This window comes from Papio anubis, chromosome 1 (genome assembly GCF_008728515.1).
Source record: "Papio anubis isolate 15944 chromosome 1, Panubis1.0, whole genome shotgun sequence".
In the NCBI taxonomy this organism is placed as follows: domain Eukaryota; kingdom Metazoa; phylum Chordata; class Mammalia; order Primates; family Cercopithecidae; genus Papio; species Papio anubis.
This window is the reverse complement of record NC_044976.1, coordinates 150,051,537-150,072,570: the sequence shown is the minus strand read 5'-3', so window position 1 is coordinate 150,072,570 and position 21,034 is coordinate 150,051,537. Positions and strand designations below refer to the sequence as shown.

Here is a 21,034-nt window from a genome sequence, read left to right as displayed (position 1 = left end):
AAACATGGAAAATAATAATAAAATACAGGTAAAACTAGTTTTCAGGTATACTTACGGTTTTTCTTCTAAACAGGTAGAATGAAAAACTTTAAGGTAGGATTAAAAAATAAACTACTCTGCTTTAGTTACAAACGTAAACTAGTTCTCTCTAAAAGAAAACAACCATTTTTCTTCACTATTATGCAATCAGTATAACAGTTGCCCCTACATTTGAGATCTAGACCACCACAGGATATTGCCTGGGTGGAACTATTTTAAAACAGCAGTCTTTATTAGTGCAACTAATCCTGTTTGGAAGACATTTGCCTTCAAGCTTTGGCTTGGCTGCCATTGCCACAGTGTCTCTCCAGCAGTGAAACTATTCTGAACGTTCCTTTTCTATTAAAAGACTCTTCCAATTTGTCTTTTTAATAGATGATGAAAGATTAAGAGAGCTGACTGCCAAGCAGCTGCTTGGGAAAAACAAATAAAAGGAAAACCCAGTTAAATCTGAGTTAAATCACAGACATTATTTCTATGTCTGGTCCTAATTGCCATTTAAAAACATATTGTTTCTGAGGGCCAATCATTTCAATTATTATTTTATTTTATTTAAAGAATATGAAAAGAAATAGCAAAATACTGCAAAGGAAACAGGCCTAGTGAATGCCTTTCAGCTTTCTAACTTATAACCAGACTTTCACAGTAGTATCTTAGGTAACTTGTTCAAAACAGTCTCCACGCTATGGGCACAAATATCTTCTGCAAAACTTTATAATTTACCAGGCTATCTGCAAGATAGTTGCATCTTTGAGTATGATTTGCTTTTTGATGGTGAGAAGGTAATACACACACATTATTTTTAAAAACGGAAAATTCAGAAAAGCATTAATAGAGAAAAATAATCTATAATGTTACAACTCAGAAAAGCAATCACTGCTAACATTTTGGTGTCCTTCCTTTCACGCATTTCCTACTGCCTTGTTGTTTACAGACTTGAATTCAAATTGTTTTCAGAAGAGTTGCATGTTTGCCCACCCTATTAACAGAAGAGCATAAATATTTTTCCAAGCCAATACAAACACTCCATAAACATCATTTGTAACAGCTGTGTTGTATTTCGTTGTATGGATATTTGATAATTACTAATCCATTCTCACTTCTAGCTAATTCCAATGTTTTGGATAGCCAAAATAATCTGTAATAAACTTCTTTGCCTGCATTTCAGATTATTTCCTTTTGATAAATATTTGCAGTGGAATAACTGAGTCATTTATTAACACTTAATGCTCTTAATACTATCAAATTGCATTAAATTAGTTCTCTGTATTAAAAACAAACAAGGCTGGACACAGTGGCTTACACCTATACTCCTATACTCCCAGCACTCTGGGAGGCCAAGGCAGGAGTATCACTTCAGGTTAGGGGTCTGACACTAGTCTGGTCAACATAGTGAGACCCCCATCTCTACAAAACAACTAAAGAATTAGCCAGGCATGGTGGCATGTGCCTACAACCCCAGCTACTCAGGAAGTTGAGGTGGGAAGATCGCTTGAGCCCAGGAATTCAAGACTATGGTGAGCTATGATCATACCACTGCACTCCAGCCTGGACAACAGAGCAAGACTGTCTCCCAAGAAAATCCAGGAAAAAAACAAAAACAAACAAACAAACGAAAAGAAGACCAAAAAGCTTTCTCAATTTGATAAATGAAAATATTATTTGATAAATGAAAAGATTAGTTTTTCAAATATGTCATTTCTATAGTTATATCTTTTAGTCTAGCAATTCTACTTCTAGGAATCTGTACTACAGAAATAGTTCCACCAATATGTAAAGACATTTGTAAGAATGTTTACTGCAGCCGTGGGAATGGCCCCATATAAGTAAGACAGGAGAAAGACATCTTTGACTTTATGCATTTCTGTATTATTTGAGTAAATTACTAAAAGCACAGACTATTTTTGTAAATGGAAACATTTTTTAAAAATTACAGTTTCATCTTCTCCCTAAGTATTATTTTTAACACAAATTATAAATACAAAAAAGAACAATGATCATCTTCTGTAACTCCAGAAAATCCTTTAACTCCAACAAGGTAAAAAATGCTAAAAACCATCATACCTAATTCTTTAGCATCTCCTCCTGCTGGACTTCCATTTTTCTGTTGTGCTACAAGTGCATTCAAAATAATTTTTGTTGCCCCAGACCTTGGCAGAGTAACATTTGTAAGAAATGGCAAGTTATTTTTCTTGGCAAATGCCTGACTTGTTTCTCGCCGCTTCCTGAGGAAGCCCCCTTCTGGAAACAAAACAATCCATTTTCGATCTCTGCTCCTGTAATTATTTTCTAAGTGCTTCTTGAGAAGCAGCAGCTGTTGGTCACGATAAGATCTTCCCTAGAAGGCACACACACATGTAATAAGTACAGGTACATCCAAAATTAAAATGCCATAAAATTAAATAGAAATTACAGCTTCTAAATTAAAATCCAGTCATAGAATAGAATAGTGATTTCCCTCCCCCGGCACCTTACTTCCCTTTTTGACCACAGTGGTAAAAAGAGAGGTTATTAGCACTTATATAAATAAATCTGTCTTTCTGAAGGAAAAGGAAATTGTTCTGATTGCCCTTGAAAGTTCAGCCATTCATCAATTCAGCGACTATTTACTGAGTGCCTGCTATGTGCCATGCACTGTCCTAGGCACTAGACATAGAGGAGGCAATGAGAGACTTTCATGGAGCTTACACTCTAGTTTGGGAAGATGGTATATGTGGAGTGGAAATTCAACTAGTAATATGTGTTAGGAAGAAAACAGCAAAAGGATAGAAAGGGTCAAGAGGGTCAGAGAAACCCGCTATGAGGAGGTAAAAATGTGAGGGAATAAGTCATGTGAAGATGCAAGGCAGAATATTCCAGGTGACAAGAACGAAAAGGACAAAGGTCATTTATTTGATGGGAATGAGTATGGCATGTTCAAAGAACAGCACCAAGGCCAGTGTGGCTGAAATGTGATAAACAAGGAAGTCAGTGGTAGGAAAAGAAGCTACAGAGGGAGGTGGAGACCAAATGAGAAGAGCCTTATGCATGGTAAGTAGTTTTGGAGGGGACATCTTTGGATAGTTTTGAACAAGGAAGTGTTATAATCTTATTTATGTTTAAAAGTCTGACCAGCTTGGGCAACATGGTGAAACCCCGTCTATACAAAAAATACAAAAATTAGCCGGGTGTGGTGGCACATTTAGTGGTCCCAGCTACTCAGGAGGCTGAGGCGGGAGGATCATTTGTGCCCACAAGTTCGAAGATGCAGCGAACCCCGATGGTACCACTGCACTTCAGCCTGAGGTGACAGAGTGAGATCCTGTTTCAAAAAATAACTAACTAACTAACTAACTAAATAAATAAAAATAAAATCTGCTGGCTCCTGTGACCAAAAGACCACAGGAGATAATACGTTAGAAGACTTGCAGTATTGCACACAAGGGAATTTGACGAGATTCAATTATATTGCATTGATGATAAGTAGTTACATTCGGGAAAAAATGTGAAAGAAAAGCTAAAAAGACATTCTAATGGACTGTATCTTAGTTGAGAGGGAAAGAGAGAAAAGAAGATGACCTGAAGTCTAAAAAGAAGAATCTAGAAAAATTTGTAGGAAGGCCCAAAGCTTACAACAAAGGTTCTTTCTTTCAGTGTGATCAATTTGTCAATATTTTCCAGCCAACAAAATTACAGAAGCTCCTCAAAATAATTAGTATGCTTTCAGTCTTTAGATCAAATGTATCCCAAATGGAAAACATGTAAGACATTTTCTTAGTTTACTGAGGTGAACTGATTATGATTAAGACAGCTATTAAGTTCTCAAGATTATACACAAAATATTTTTACTATTCTTGGAAAAGCTTGTCAAAATGGTCTAGTAGTAAAGTTTCAAGAGAATTTTTCTTTTAAACATTAATGCTTTTTCCCTTCCTTCCCCTCATGTTATAGATTTTTATTACTAGTCTATCAGAGAAAAAAATGTTGCTCTTTAGAAATAAATTTGTAAACTTTCTAGATACTTCGAAATATAATCTTTATGTATGCAAAACTTCACATAGTAATCACAAGAAAATATTTTGGAGTACCTAATTTTCGACTTTTATCTAAAAGTACACTGATAATCTAGTATAATTTAGCCTCTTTTTTTTTTTTTGAGATGGAATCTTGCTGTGTTGCCCAGGCTGGAGTGCAGTGACACAATCTCGGCCCACTGCAACCTCCGCCTCCCAGGTTCAAGCGATTCTACTGCCTCAGCCTCCAAAGTACCTGAGACTACAGGTGCGTGCCACCATCCCAGCTAATTTTTGTATTTTTAGTAGAGACAGGGCTTCGCCATGTTGGCCAGGCTGGTCTCAAACTCCTGGCCTCAAGCAATCTGCCCACCTCAGCCTCCCAAAGTGCTGGGATTACAGGCATGAGCTACAGAGCCCAGCCCCTCTTCTTGATGCCTGAGGATCATCATTAGGGTCAACTGTTACACTACACTATAAATTCAATTATTTCCTAAAGCTGGAAACGAGGTAAGGTGCTCAGCTAGCTTTTCAGATCCTTGAGACTGCTAAGATTTCTAATTGTTGGTTCTGCTGCCTTCTCTGAGCTATTACACTAGGATCGCTGTTAAGTTGTCCTGATCAGTTTATTTTGTCTTGACCTTGTGTCCACTCCCAATTGCCACTTCTTGTGGTTCTAGGCTATGCTTATATTTGTTTCTCTGCTCAGAAGAACAAAGGGTGTTTCCAAAAAAAAAATGATATAATGTCCAGTACATAAAACTGGAGTAAAGTATAGGTGTCTTGTGACACCTATTTTCGCAGAACTTAGAAGTTTTTCTACTCACTTCCAGCTTATTTCTGAATTTGCAGTTCTTGGAAAAGGCTTAATTAGATTCACCAGTTATTTATTAAGTAATTATTATGTGCGAAGCACGGCACAATCCAGGTTGTTAAATATGTAAACACCAAATAAGTGTGGTATTGTCATACATAAAAACGTTTACATATCATATTTCAGTCATCCATTCTGGTGAAAATAAAGCATGTAATACTAGTAACAAGTCAAGAAAATAATGTAGTGCTGATAAGAGGCTATCACTCTTCTTCCTACCTAAACTATTCCTAATGCTTGGGACTTCCCAATACACCTTCTTCCATCAAATCCATACTTATTATTTAAAACTTGTGCCAAGTATCATCTTCTTCTCTGAAGTTTTTCTGGATTCACATAAAACTGATAACTTATTTTTCCCACTATGAATTCCCAAAACATCTCCCATTATTATTATTACATTAACTTATTTATTATTTATTAATTTATTTAATAATCTGCCTACTCGTAATTTAGATATCTACTATATTATACAACAGTGCCTTATAAATAAAAATAATAGTGATACAATAGTAGTAATCAAGATAAAAATGATGATGAAGGTAGCAGGCATTGTTCCGAGTGCTTTATAGGTATTACTTCATTTAATCCCCACAACCACCATTGTGGGGGATATTACATATTATTCAAGTTTGGAAAACAAAGAAACTAGAGTGTTGAAGTAATTTGCCCAATTCACATAGCTAAGAAACTGAATAGTGGGCAATGTTTACTAAACTAAATTGTACCCTCTAAATGGGAGAAGAGTAGAGGTTAGAATGTTTGCATTTTAAGTATTTTAGTACTTATCCATACTCAAATTGAGATTGAAATAAATGGTTAGGGAACAAAGATTCAGAGAAAGAGCTCCCTGAGCTGGGCACGGTGGCTCACACCTGTAATCCCAGCACTCTGGGATCCCAGGCGGGTGGATCACTTGTGGTCAGGAATTCCAGACCAGCCTAACCAACACAGTGAAACCCCATCTCTACGAAAAATACAAAAATTAGCTGGGCGTAGTGGCATGCCTATAGTCCCAGCTACTCCAGAGGCTGAGGCATGAGAATCACTTGAATCCAGGAAGTGGAGGGTTACAATGAGCCAAGATGGTGCCAGTGCATTCTAGCCTGGGTGACAGAGCAAGACTGTCTCCAAAAAAAAAAAAAACAAAACAAAACAGAGCTCCCTGAAACCGGTTAGCAGTAGCCCTACCTATTATAATTGGTTTTGTTATACCTCTTTTTATAATCAATAATCAATTTGACCGGCTATCACTGCGGGAAAAAAGTGCTTATTACTTACCTGTCTTATAAAGAAGTCTCCATGGACCAGAGAAACAATTCCAAAGTTTGTGTACTTAAAAATATGATCCATCAACCACATCATCTGAGCAACAACCTAAAATATTGAAAAGCAAGAAATAATATTGGATAGAAGAAACCTGACTATAGTCAAGCCGAGTCTCCAAGCTTTAAATATAATCATCCAAGCATACTTTTAATTAACCAAAATATTTTAAATCTACCTCTATTTCTACAAACAAAGCACAGTTACTAACACTGTCTACATGAAAAATTACAGGTCTTGATTCCAAGTCTTTGAGTCCTAAGTCATAGGTACATATATCACTATATAAAAAATGAAATTCAATTAACTTCTTAAATTTGGACTTAATGATTTCAAATTTGTTCTACCCCAAACAAAGTCTCTGGTAATTCTTACATAACTTGCAAAATATTTTGAAACAATACAACAAAATGGTTAAGTTATCAAAGAAGACTATATATTTAATGAACATTCACTTATAGCTTTACAGAATCTGAGTGTAGCTTCATGGCAAAGTATAAAAAGTTAGTGTCCAAAATAAAAACATTTAAAAATTAATATAATAGAATGATTTACATATTCTATTATGAAGAATATTTATTAGTGTATGCAAAATCATGCTCTTTGCCAGGATAAAAATATTTGTAGTGCCTTAGTCCTTAAATAGAAAAATATTATCCACTGCTGATAAGGGTTAATACCTATATCGAGGACAGAAGACTTTCTTCCATGCAAATTTAAAAATTAAAAGTACAGGTCAGGCACAGTGGCTCACGCCTGTAATCCCAGCACTCTGGGAGGCAGAGGCAGGTGGATCACTTGAGGTCAGGAGTTTGAGACCAGCTTGGCCAATAATGGTGAAACCCCAGCCAGGTGTGGTAGTGCATGCCTGTAATCCCAGCTACTTGGGTGGTTGAGGCAGGAGAATTGCTTGAATCTGGGAGGCAGAGGTTGCAGTGAGCCAAGATTGAGCCACTGCACTCCAGCCTGGGTGACAGAGAGAGACTCCGTATCAAAAAAAAAAAAAAATTTAAAAGTACAAACAGGATCTAATTAATGAATCAGTTAATTGTTCTTTCCTGCTGAGGAAATAGCATTCCTTGTTATAAGCCTTAACTGAAGTGAAAGCTGCAACCTCAATCAAGAATGCAGTAAGCTCTACTTTGGTTTCCCATGGGAACAATAGATGCAAACATCATCTCTAAGAACCAATTTATGTGAATCTACACATATGGAAAAAACTAAAACACTGATATCCATGTGCTGCTTTTATAAAAGCCCACAGATCATATATATTACAGCTTCTGCCTTAGTTTTCCAGCTACACAACTCCTACTCCATCACCTTTACAATATTAAATCATTTTTTAAAATGAAGATATATGCCTAATAAAGAAAGAACTGATACCTCAAGCAATTAATATAGAGTAAGATAATCACCAGCATCCCATCTTGTTTCGCTTTAAAATGATGATTACAGTACTTTGTTTAAATAGACTGAGATTTGGACTAAATGAAATTTGTTGAAAAGTGTCCCCAAAACAAACAAAAAGCAGTGGATTCAACCTATAAAGCATTTTAGCTTTAGCCACATTATGAACTGTAGTTGTAATTTATTGACTTTTGGGTTTTAAATGCCAAATAACTAGCTTTTATATTTAACCTTTCATTCACGATGGGTTTATCTCTTCAGTTAGAAGGGTCACTTAAAACATAAATTCAGTAAAGATAGCCAAACTATTTTCTGAGATTTGTAAGGATAGCTCTGTTCCAACTTATTTTAGGGGAAATGTTATAAGTCAATAAATGTTTATAAAACATTTAATAAAGTTCTTTTGACAGAAATAAAAATTCTTAGTTTTATCATAAATTGTCATAAAAGGCCAAGACAATTCACAGACACTTATTATAAAGGTGCCAGGCCAGGCACGATGGCTCACACCTGTAATCCCAGCACTTTGGGAGGCTGAGGCCGGTGGATCACTAGGTCAAGAGATTGAGACCACCCTGGTCAACATGGCGAAACCCCATCTCTACTGAAAAATACAAAAATTAGCCGGGCATGGTGGCGGGCACCTGTAGTCCCAGCTACTTGGGAGACTGAGGCAGGAGAACCGCTTGAACCCGGGAGGCGGAGGTTGCAGTGAATTGAGATGGCACCACTGCGCTCTAGCCTGGCAACACAGCAAGACTCCGTCTCAAAAAAAAAAAAAAAAAAAAAAAGGACCAACACTTTCAGAAAATACAATTAATCCTTTGTTTCATATTCTTCAAAAGAAGGATGAGTAAACATAAGCTGCCTAAATCAACTCTGTCAATGTTTGGTAGGTCTGTCACTCAGAACTTTTTCATTATTTCTAAGAGACAAAATCAATCTATATCAATTATTCTTTATCTGAATGCACAGATTTTTTACATATCAGAACACCGTATAGAGACTTAAACAAATGACTGCACTCTTTTTTCCTTTCGAAATTATAATAAGGTCAATGGTTCTCCATTGGGTGAGTATGGAAACTGCAGGATAATTTTGGTCCTTGTGGACTAAGGAGTGCTACTAGCATTTACTGTGGACTAAGGAGTGCTACTAGCATTTACTGTGTGGCAGTTGGGTACACAAAACGTCTGGCAGTGCCCAGGACAGTTCTCAGCAACACTGTTGTCCTATTAAAATGCCAATAGTACTCCCACTGAGAAATTAATAGGGGCTTCAAGAAATCCCCTGAATTCAAAAAGCTATGCTATAATTACATTACCATCAAAGTAATATTTTTTAACTGGCTCACAATAGCCTTCCTTCTTCGAATGTATCCATAAAGTATAAAATAAATCAAATAAACATTCCTACTAGTGAATACAAATTAATATTGCTCTGTAATTATTAGGCAGCAGGGAGAGATTATAATGCTTCTACCCTTATATTTCTCAGTTATTCCTTTATAAAAGAAAGTAAAATATTCTTCTAGATTTCAAATTATTCAGTATTATCAGAGCATTATTTAGAATGCTCAGTATTAACTAATCTGAAATGAAAAAATTACTTGGGACTTAAACATTTTTATAAAGGCAAACAAGTCAACCAAACTTTCTTTTGTCCACACGAGTGGGGAATTTTAAATTACCTAATATTCTGGTTAATACAGTTATCATCTATGCCAAACTGGTGTTAGAATACAGTTAGACATATTTATCTTGACCATTTTAATCACCCTTTGAGATTCAAAAAAACACTTAAGGACACTGTAGGCCCTCAGGATAATCACTATAAATGTAATGATCCCATCTGTAAGAGTAACAATGTTAACTAATTGGAGAGTCTCTTTTATAGAAAGCCAAATCAACTAGTTTTGCTTTATTCTATTCTATTCTATTCTATTCTATTCTATTCTATTCTATTCTATTCTATTCTATTCTATTCTATTTTATTTTGAGATGGAGTCTCGCTCTGTCGCCCAGGCTGGAGTGCAGTGGCCGGATCTCAGCTCACTGCAAGCTCCGCCTCCCAGGTTCATGCCATTCTCCTGCCTCAGCCTCCTGAGTAGCTGGGACTACAGGCTCCCGCCACCGTGCCCGACTAGTTTTTTGTATTTTTCAGTAGAGACGGGGTTTCACCATGTTAGCCAGGATGGTCTCGATCTCCTGACCTCGTGATCCGCCCGTCACAGCCTCCCAAAGTGCTGGGACTACAGGCGTGAGCCACCGTGCCCGGCCTAGTTTGGCAAAATTTTAATGTCATGAACTTAGGGGACAGGCAATAAATATTATTATAAATGCAAATATATCTACACAGTGATACTCTTTTAACAATTCAAGATCCTGAATATAAGAAAAGATTTAATGTATTCCACATTCCAGCAAGATTATGCCACTGCTTTTCAGATAGACAAGAAAAACAGATTCTACAATAATAAAACATATTTTTCTTTAATTTCCTCTCATTTTCTGACTCTACCCTAACCTAGTGAATCAAAACCTCTGAAACCTAAACACACTAGGGCTTATTCTCACTTTGATGTTTTTGCCAAGATTGCTTCATTAAGAAAGGAGTCCTTGCTTTACCACTCTACCTAACTAAACTCTACTCATCCTTCAAGGCCAAGTGTATGTCCTCTCCCCTTCATAAAGTTTTCCATGTCCATGAGGTACACGGTGCACTTACCCTCCACTGAAGCCATCTCATTTGGCAATTAAGTATTGTTTATGGCTCATGCCTATAATCCCAGCACTATGGGAGGCCAAGAGTGGGTGGATCACCTGAGATCAGGAGTTTGAGACCAGCAGCCTGGCCAACATGGCAAAACCCCATCTCTACTAAAAATACAAAAAGTAGCCAGGCATGGTGCCCATGCCCACAGTGCCAGCTGCTTGGGAGGCTGAGGCACAAGAATTTCTTGAACCCAGGAGGCAGAAGCTGCAGCAAGCCAAGATTGTGCCACTGCACTACAGCCTGGGCAACAGTGCAAGACTCCATCTCAAAAAAAAAAAAAAAAAAGCATTGTTTGTGATACCCTTCTTCCACCTGCCACTAGGCTGTCAGCACCCTGATGAGAAGAATTGTATCTTATAGGATGGTATTTACACTTCGTATAGTCAGTGATCATAACTACTAAGCCCTTAATGAACTTCCATTGATTTGATTATTTACTATTATGTCACACATTAACTCCATTAATTTATACACTTTATATTTATTTAGTTTTCTATGAACATAACCTCTTAAGGCTAAAGACTGAATTTATTTTTTAAATCCACTCAGTTTATAAATATTTATTCCATCATAAGCAATATTCCCCCAACCTTTTGTTTTAGAGATGGGGTCTTGCTGTGTTGCCCAGGCTGGAGTGCAGTGGCTCTTCACAGGCATGATCCCACTACTGATCAGCACAGGAGTTTTGGCCTGCTCCATTTCCAGCCTGGGCTGGTTCACCCTTCTTGTGCAAGCTAGTTGTTCACTGCTCCCAGGAGATCACCATATTTATGCTCAACTTAGTGCAGACCACCTATCAGCGTAAAGAACTACAGCCCAAACTCCTGGGCTCAAGCGATCCTCCTGCCTTAGCCTCCCAAGTAGCTGGGACTACAGGCTGCACCACTGTGCCAGGCCGAAGCAGCTTTTTGTGTTTGTATTTTTCAAACTGGCAATCCACTGCTTCATCTCCAGATAGCCCTCAATTTGAACTATATTAACCTGCTTTCATCCCAGTTACTATTTTTTAAAACAGTCTTATTGAAATATAATTCACAGGCCGAGACGGGCAGATCACGAGCTCAGGAGATCCAGACCATTCTGGCTAACCCAGTGAAACCCCGTCTCTACTAAAAAATACAAAAAACTAGCCAGGCGGGGTGGCGGGCGCCTGTAGTCCCAGCTACTCGGGAGGCTGAGGCAGGAGAATGGCATAAACCTGGGAGGTGGAGCTTGCAGTGAGCTGAGATCCAGCCACTGCACTCCAGCCTGGGCGACAAAGCGAGAATCCGCCTCAAAAAAAAAAAAAGAAAGAAAGAAAGAAATATAATTCACATTGTCCCAGTTTTTATTTAAGTCTCTACATCCCACTTCTGGGTGACTTAGAATGATATATTTTTCCTTTTAAAATTTAATATGTTCTAAACTTTTATTGAAAGTAGTATACATACTAAAGTCTATGTCTATATTTCAAAGCACAGTAAGATATTTGAATGGATTCCCTTTTTTTTTTTTTTCTTGAGATGGAGTCTTGCTCTGTCTCCAGGCTGGAGTGCAGTGGCATGATCTCGGCTCACTGCAATCTCCACCTCCCTGGTTCAAGTGATTCTCCTGCCTCAGCCTCCTGAGTAACTGGGACTACAGGCACGCACCACCATACCCAGCTAATTTCTGTGTTTTTAGTAGAGATGGGGTTTCATCATGTTGTCCTGGATGGCCTCAGTCTCTTGACCTCGTGATCTGCCCACCTCAGCCTCCCAAAATGCTGGGATTACAGATGTGAGCCACCACGCCCGGCCGAATGGATTCCTTTTAATCTTCCTTTCTGGATGTCTACCTACTGCCTTCAGGGTAGCTTACCAGTCCTTTGTCCTGGAGGCACATCATCAGTGTGCACACATCTCCTGTTGCCTGATGATTCACCAACATCACTGCTTCATCTTTTGAAACTGCTTTAATATCTTCTCCCCATTCCATCACTGTAAGAATAAAAAGTTTCAAAGCTGTCATTTTAAAGATTTTTATAATATCACAAACCTTATATTAGAAAAACTGATGTATATTAATGATATGTCACCTAGCTAAAACATCCAAAAGTTTACAACTAAGTTTATTTCCTATGCAAATCAGAATGTTAATATAACTTTTATAGAGCCCCCAAATATACATTAAAATATAAAATGATCTTTCTTTCTTTCTCTCTCTCTCTCTCTTTCTTTCTTTCTTTCTTTCTTTCCTTACTTATTTTTGAGACAGTCTAGCTCTGTCACCCAGGCTGGAGTGTAGTGGTGCGATCTTGGTTCACTGTAACCTCCACCTCCCGGGTTCAAGCAATTCTCCTGCCTCAGCCTCCAAGTAGCTGGGATTACAGGTGCACACCACCACGCCCAGCTAATTTTTGTATTTTTAGTAGAGACGGGGTTTCACCATGTTGGCCAGGCTGGTCTCAAACTCTTGACCTCAAGTGATCCACCTGCCTTGGCCTCCCAAAGCGCTGAGATTACAGGCATGAGCCACCATGCCCAGCTATGGTCATACCTTTGATCTAGAAGTTCTATTTCCTAGAATTTATCCTACAGAAACTTTTGTTCAAATAAGCAAAGATATATGTATAAAGAATGTTTATCACAACTTAAATGTTCACCAACAAGGGAATGGACAAGAAAATTACGATGTAATAGGAGAGTATAAACCCATTAAAATAATGGAGGATACCTCTTATTCACTAACCCAAAAAAGACATATTATCAACTAAACAAAGCCAAATCACAAAACAGTAAATATAGCATGATCCCATCTTTTTAAAGCAAGAATACCATCTATGTGTTATTCAATGCACTGAAAAAAGTCTAGAAAAACAAATTTCAAACTGTTAATACTGATCATCAATGACAGGTGGTTCCCAACCCTTCAGATTCTATTTTTATAAGAAAATATTCAGACATAATAATACATACTTTCACCTTAAAAAAAGAAAACTAATAAAAATGCCAAATTATTTGAAGTTATCAGATGAAAAGTCACTGCACCAAAATCCATCGGTACATTCTAAGGGAAACATTGGTATTTCTATGTAGTTATGCCTCATTTCGTTTTTTATTTATTTTTAATTTTTTTGAGACAGGATCTTGCTCTGTCACCTTGGCTGGAGTGCAATGGTGCAATCACGGCTCACTGCAGCTTCAAGCTCCCTGGGCTCAGTGACCCTCCTACCTCAGCCTCCTGAGTAGCTGGGACTACAGGTGTGTAACAGGCATGCGCCACCATGCCCAGTTAATTTTGTAGTTTTAGTAGAGACGGGGTTTTTGTTGGTCAGGCTGGTCTCAAACTCCCAACCTCAGGTGATCCACCCACCTCGGCCTCCCAAAGTGCTGGGACTACCGGCCTGAGCCACCACACCCAGCCTAGTTATGTTTTTAAAAAGGACAGAGAATATACTAACCAAATATACGTCCAGCTAATTTTTGTATTTTTTTTGTAGACACAGGGTTTTGACATGTTGCCCAGGCTGATCTCAAACTTCTGGGCTCAAGCAATCTACCAGCCTCAGCCTCTCAAGGTATTGGCATTACAAGCATGAGCCACCGCACTCGGCCACCTCATTTTGCAGTAAATTTATTTCAAGCCTCAGTTTTCAAACATCAGAATTCTGCAAAGAAGCTTCTAGCATTTTTTGATATGAATTACCAAAGGTCGATTCTATATTAGTATTCCCTTTTACCCTATCTTTATCTCACTCACTGCTACAAGGAAAGAAGTCAAGCCACCTGTGTGTAAAAGCTCTGGATGAAATAGGGATAGGGAGACCTATTTAGAGCCAATTTTGCACTATATTTCAAAATTAACAAATGCACAAACCTTTTTACCTAGGAATTCTACTTCTAGAAATGCATCCTACAGATACACTCATTTATGTGCAAAATGACATGTACACAAGGCTACTCACTGCAGCTTTGATTGTAAAAGCAAAGATGAAAACAACTAGAAAGAGAGGCTAACTCAAATTCACAGAAACAGTAGAACGGTGGTTGCCAGGGGCTCGGGGAGGGGGAAATTGTTGTTTAATGAGTACAGTGTTTCAGTTTTACAAGATGGAAAAGTTTTAGATATTGGTTTCACAACAATGTGAATATACTTAACAAGACTGAAAAATTAAGTACATTTGAAAAATTAAGATGAATTTTTAAAATTCAGGTGAATTTCATGTTAGCATATTTTACCACAATTAAAAACATTTTTAAGGGAGACCAGCTAAGTAAATTATATCTATGAAATGGAATATTATGCAAACATAGCACTTATGTACTAATATGAAATGATATACTTTAAGTAATAAAAGCAAAGTGTAGAATAGGATGAGGGATGCCATTAGTCGTGGTTTTTTTGTTTTGTTTTTGAGATGGAGTTTTGCTCTTATTGCCCAGGCTGGAGTGCAATGGCGTGATCTCGGCTCACCGCAACATCCAACTCCTGGGTTCAAGCAATTCTCCTGCCTCAGCCTCCCGAGTAGCTGGGATTACAGGCATGCGCCACCATGCATGCCCAGTTAATTTTGTAGTTTTAGTAGAGATGGGGTTTTTGTTGGTCAGGCTGGTCTCGAACTCCCAACCTCAGGTGATCCACCCACCTCGGCCTCCCAAAGTGCTGGGACTACCGGCCTGAGCCACCACACCCAGCCTAGTTATGTTTTTAAAAAGGACAGAGAATATACTAACCAAATGAAAACTCCCCATATGCCCCTCTTGACAACCCTCCAATGGAGACACACGGACATACGAACACACAAACACACACATACATGCACAACATTCTTTCATTAATACATTCTTCATTCAATAAATCAGCATCAGGCACGGTTAGGTATTGTGGATATAAAATAAATAAAAACATTTCAAGTATTATTCTAAAGTGAACAGCAGTTAAAACTCAAGAAAGACTAGCTTGGTTCTATAAATAGCGGGTAATGTGGAAAGTTTTCTGGCTCTCCATCTGTATTAATAGATGTCTCATAACCAAATAGTCCTTTAACACAGTCTGTGCTGCATGAGTGGAAAATACTAGATACCTAGGCCCATGCAGTGGGAAGGCATATATGTCAATATAACTGCAAATAAGAATAAGATTTTACATAAAATATATCTTATCTGTTTGCTTTATATAAAGCAGATAAATCTAGTAAGTGTGACTGGTTTAAATATGAAAATATAAATTGAATTTGGATCTCTCTGTACTGGGTTGAACAGTATACTCTAAAAATTCATGTCTACCCAGAATCTGTGAATCAAGATAAGGTCATACTGGATTAGGGTGGGACCTAAACCTAAATCCAGTAAGACTGGAGTCCTTATAAGAAGAGGAAAATGTGGTCAGAGAGACACACAGGGAGACCACCATGTGATGACAGAGGCAGAGATTGAAGTGACGCACCTACAAGCCGAGGGACACCAAGGATGGTGGACAACCACCAGAAGAAGCTGGAAGAGGCAAGGGAGGAGCCTCCCCAAGAGTCTTTCGAGAGAGCATGGCCCTGCTGACACCTTGATTTCAAGACTTCTAACTTCCAGAACTGTGAAAGAATAAATATCTGCTGTAAAATCCAGTTTGTGGTAATTTGTTATGGCAGCCCTAAGGAATTAATATAATCCCTCCCTCAATTTTTCCCATTCTCTCTTTCCCCTTTCCATTCTATTTTCCCCAAAATTATAGTCTTTCTTTTCTTATCAAGTATAGGAAAAGAATTGCATTATACTTTTAATACTGAGAACATTATATATAATCTAACATTATGTATTATAAATGGTTTTTAATGTTCACTTTTAAATACTTTCAGAAATTATACTTTAAAGTATAATTATTAAGAGTTAATCCACTACATGTTTTATCTCTCAACCAGAACTTAGTCGAAACTTATTTTCAGACCAAATGTCAGTTTACCAAGACTCACATAGCATGCTAAATCAAAAAAGTGAAGGTGGTCAGGTGTGGTGGCTCATGCCTGTAATCCCAGCACTTTAGGAGGCCAAGGTGGGTGGATCACTTGAGGTCAGGAGTTCAGGACCAGCCTGGCCTACATGATGAAACTCTGTCTCTACTAAAAAATACAAAAATTAGCAGGTGTGGTGCCATATGTCTGTAATCACAGCTACTTGGGAGGCTGAGGCACAAGAATTGTTTGAATCTGGGAGGCAAAGGTTACAGTGAGCCGAGATTGAGCCACTGCACTCCAGCCTGGATGACAAAGTGAGACTCTGTCTCGAAAAACAAAACAAAACAAAACAAAATGAAGATACTTAGATCAACTCTTCTTTTTTTCTTTCTTTCTGTGTGTGTTTTTTTTTTTTTTTTTTAGTCAGGAACTCCTGGGCTCAAGCAATCCTCCTGTCTCAGCCTCCCAAAGTGCTGGGATGACAAGCATGAGCCACCACACCCAGTTTGGATCAACGTTTTACTAAGAAATTATCCTGAGGTAGCAATAAGGTCATGTTGAATTTTATAATAATCCTAATTTTATTCAATAACAAATTTAATTTCCAATATATATGGTATTCTTTTAGAGCATCATTTAAGGACAACTGTTAGAAAGTTAAATCACCAACAAAATCAAGATTAAAATGAGCAATTTATTACACAGATGAAGTAGTTATGCTCCTCAGATTATGCCCTGCTATCCCAGGACCAGTAAATAGAGTAATAAAGCTAATATCTTAACCAAGGGATAGAAAAGAAGCTATGGATGCCTGCCAGTTCTTACACTGCACTTCACTGGAAGAACAAAAATATTCTAACACACTGCTCTATGAAATGAATTCTCAAAAAAGAATTGGGTCAGGTCTACTACTTCCAAAGGGAAAAAGGACAACTGAATAAAAACTGGAGGAAAAATTTTCTAATTGTAATAAATTTTAAAATTGTTATTGAAAACCAAAGCTAAGGGTTATCATCTACTACATACACACACAACACACGCACACACACACACACACACACTCTCTAACATGTATATCAATATACTTTTCCCAAAAGTTACAGATTAGAATTAATCCGGACAGTTCACATCTCAAAAAGAAAATAGAAACAACCACCCATCAAAAACTCCTTAAAACAGTGACACTAAAGCCATTTATACTGGCCCACAAAACAGAATTAACGGAGAGAAGAAAGGTTGCTTATTATGCCCACAAGCTGATGCAACAAACTATTCTATCCTTCTGTGCCTTCATTTTCTCACTTATGAAACAATATCATTAATGCTACTTAAACTTGTTGCAAAAATGAAGGAGATCTAATTGATAGTACCATAGAGATCCTGAGCAATGGGATTAAAGTCACTTTTGGAATCACTAGTAACTAAAAGAGCCCTATGCCTACTGTGTCATACGAAAATCAGTCTAATAGTAAAGATTAAAGAGCCAGCTGGGCACGGTGCCTCATACCTGTAATCCCAGCACTCTGGGAGGCTGAGGCAGGAGGACCCCTTGAGGCCAGGAGTTCAAGACCAGTCTGGGCAACAAAGTGAGAATCTGTCTCTATAAAAAAAATTAAAAATTAGCTGGGTGTGGTAGCATGTACCTGTGGTCCTAGCTACTCTAGAGACCACAGGGACCTAAGGCAGAGGATCTCTTGGGCTCAGAAGCTCAAGGCTGTAGTAAGCTGTGATCATGCCACTACACTCCAGTCTGGGTGACATATATAGGCACTCTCTCTAAAAACAAACACACAAACAAACAACAACAACAACAACAAAAAATAAGAAATTAGAGAGTCAAAATAATCATAAGTGAATTTCACATAGCTGGAGAACTGTGGTTTTCAGCAGTTCAGGTTTGAGGCAGACCGGATTAGATTCATCCGAGGGAGGGTGTTAATTAAGAGTGGCCATGAGAGAGTGGCTTAAAGTACTGATTAATAGAGGAGAGACTGGTGAGGGAAAGAAGCCTTGCAAACAAACAGCTGACTACCTAGAAAAGAGATGGAGGGAGGGCAATCATACATAGAGATGCTAATGTCATCCCTTTCTCCACAACATTCTAGTCAAGCTTCCCAAGGGAAGGCCCAGACTTTTGAAAATCCTTCTAATACATATCTCTAAGTAAGAACCACTGGAATTGAAGTGCTGATGTTTAATTTTATTTTTTTTTAAAGCAAGTACATTGTACACACTAGGAAATCATGGTCAGTATCCCTTTGGCACTTAAATTTTAAGAGGTTAAAATTTGAGAGGGCAAGGCTCAAGAGGTAGCTTTTGGAGGGGTTACATAACTAAAATACTAATAGTAGCAGATATTATTAAACAGATGTATAAGTAATAATCTCAATAGCTAACATTTATGGAATGTTTATTTTGTGCCATGCACTAGAATTAGTAATAGAAAATAATTTACATTATTTTCTGATTTAATCTTCACAAAATTCCAAATGTACAGATAGTATCATCCCCAATATGCGAATGAAGAAAATGAGACACAAAAGGTTAAGCACTGTTTTCAAACTTATACAGTTAGGAAGCAGGGGAACCTACTCCTAACCACAATATCATATCATCACTGCTGACATGCTTCATGTCAAAAAATGTTAAGGACAGGAACTCGGATAAACTGTACTTGCAGCCCCTAAAGTTGCCCATGATTATGCCAGGGAATAGGGTGGACAAGCCAAGTCCCAAAATCCTCAACAAATAAGGATGGTGGATGGCAACAACAAGGAGGGGTAGAGAGGTATATAGCCAAATAATCAAGTATTTTTTTCAGTGACAGCTGAATAATAACCAAGTCTAAAGGGGCAAGGTATCTAAGAAAAAAAATCAACATTGTCTTTGGGCCCAGATGGGATTATCTTAAATATAATATGCTTGATACAGAACTGGCTCTTTTCCCTAGTCTTCCCCATCTTAGCAAAGAACACTGCTGTTCACCCAGTCATCTGAAGATGAAATCTAAGACTATCTTCATTCCTCCCTTTCCTTAATCTTCCACATTCAATCCATCTCTAAGTCCAGTGGCCTCTGCCTTCAAAATATATTCGGATCCTCTATTTTTCTTCTTCTTACTACTACCATTTATTATTATTATTATTATTATTGAGACAGTCTCACTCTGTTGCCCAGGCTGGAGTGCAGTGGCACAATCTCAGCTCACTGCAACCTCTACCTCCCAAGTTTAAACAATTCTCCCACCTCAGCCTCCCGAGTAGCTGGAACTACAGGTGTGCGTCACCACATCTGGCTAATTTTTTTCTTTTTTTTTTTTTGTATTTTAGTAGAGATAAGGTTTCATCATCTTGGACAGGCTGGTCTTGGTGATCCGCCCACCTTAGCCTCCAAAGTGCTGGGATTACAGGCATAAGCCACCATGCCTGGCCCTCTCTACTACTACCATTCTAATCCAAGCCACCAATAGCTCTTGCCTGGACTTCTGCAATGACTTCCTAACTAGTCTTCTTGCTTCCACTCTGCCTACCTATGTAAAAGAAATCTTTAGAATTCCAATTTCAAATATCATTAAAATCAGAAACACCACTGTCAAGCATGAATTAGGGAACAGCAGGAAAGTCAAAGATAATACCTGGGAATTAACTTTCACTGGCATTAAGATTTGGTTTAAGTTAAACTTGTACTGTTTTCAAAAGGGGAGCTAGTGGCATTTTGGGTGAAGCAATTCTTCTTCCTACAGCTCACCAGTATTGCAAAACTTTTAGCTTGCCTGGCCAATAGTCTGTTACAATCCAAAAGGTAATTCCAAACATCCTGACTCCACCCCAATCTCCTTTGAGAAGAACTAAGTTAAAATTATGTCAATACAAGCCTGTGGTAAAATCAGGGTGAGGTTAAATAACAAGTTAGAATCATCCTGACAACATTAGGACTAAATAAACATGTGTTTACTGCCAACAAAGATCCATCTCTATGATTCCCTCCCCTTCACCCACTAAGCTCCCAGGATATGGCAGCCAAGAGTTTGGAACAATCTCCTCTAGGAAATCTATCACCTCAAGAGGAAAGACCTAAAAATATTGACATTTGGGGTTCCCCAGTGAAATATTCCAATAAGATCACCCTACAATGAGGCTCAATGTTGATAAGCCACAGCCACTTGCTTGGCTACAAATCAACATTTTAATCCCTTACTCGTAAAACAAGAACAGACAGCTGAAGGGGATGAGAAAAGCAGATGTGTGAAGGGCTCTATGTCATCCCCACTTCTGGCTTGAAATAAGGCATACATTCCCCATGCGAAAGTTACCCTCCTGATACTAGGAAGAAAAGAATATTCTTATCACCACGAATGGGGAGTCAACACGGGGATGAGTCTGCACAGCAAACCATATTAAAATAATGCTTTCCTTCCATTAGTTTCCCCCATGTAGTTCCTAGTCACCTTCCTACAATTTGCCACCCTTAGAAGCTCAAACCTGTTTCCTTCATCCAGTCATTTCTCTTCAATTTATTACCCTTTGTTAAAATGGATATAAAGCCAGGCTTGGTGATTCACACCTGTAATCCCAGCACTAAGGCTGACGTGGGAGGATTGCTTGAGTCTAGGAGTTCAAGATCAGCATGGGCAACAAAGCAAGACCTCATCTCCACAAAAAAAAATTTAAAAAGACATTAACTGGGCATGCTGATGCATGCTTATAGTCCTAG

At 38.1% G+C, this 21,034-nt stretch overlaps 1 protein-coding gene across 8 annotated transcripts in view; it reads right to left on the bottom strand.

Annotated features, from left to right (window-relative positions):
* Positions 1-21,034, bottom strand: part of LPGAT1 (lysophosphatidylglycerol acyltransferase 1) — a 95,207-nt gene that overhangs the window by 39,588 nt on the left and 34,585 nt on the right. For all 8 annotated transcript variants that reach the window (XR_004178749.1, XM_031655902.1, XM_031655910.1 and 5 more), the window contains 3 exons: positions 12,256-12,374; positions 6,187-6,282; positions 2,104-2,377 (listed from right to left, as the gene is read on the bottom strand). Coding sequence is in view for 7 of the 8 variants with exons in the window: in XM_031655902.1 (XP_031511762.1) it covers positions 2,104-2,377; positions 6,187-6,282; positions 12,256-12,374 (489 nt within the window). In the remaining variant the exon portion in view is untranslated. The remainder of the gene's footprint in view (positions 1-2,103; positions 2,378-6,186; positions 6,283-12,255; positions 12,375-21,034) is intronic.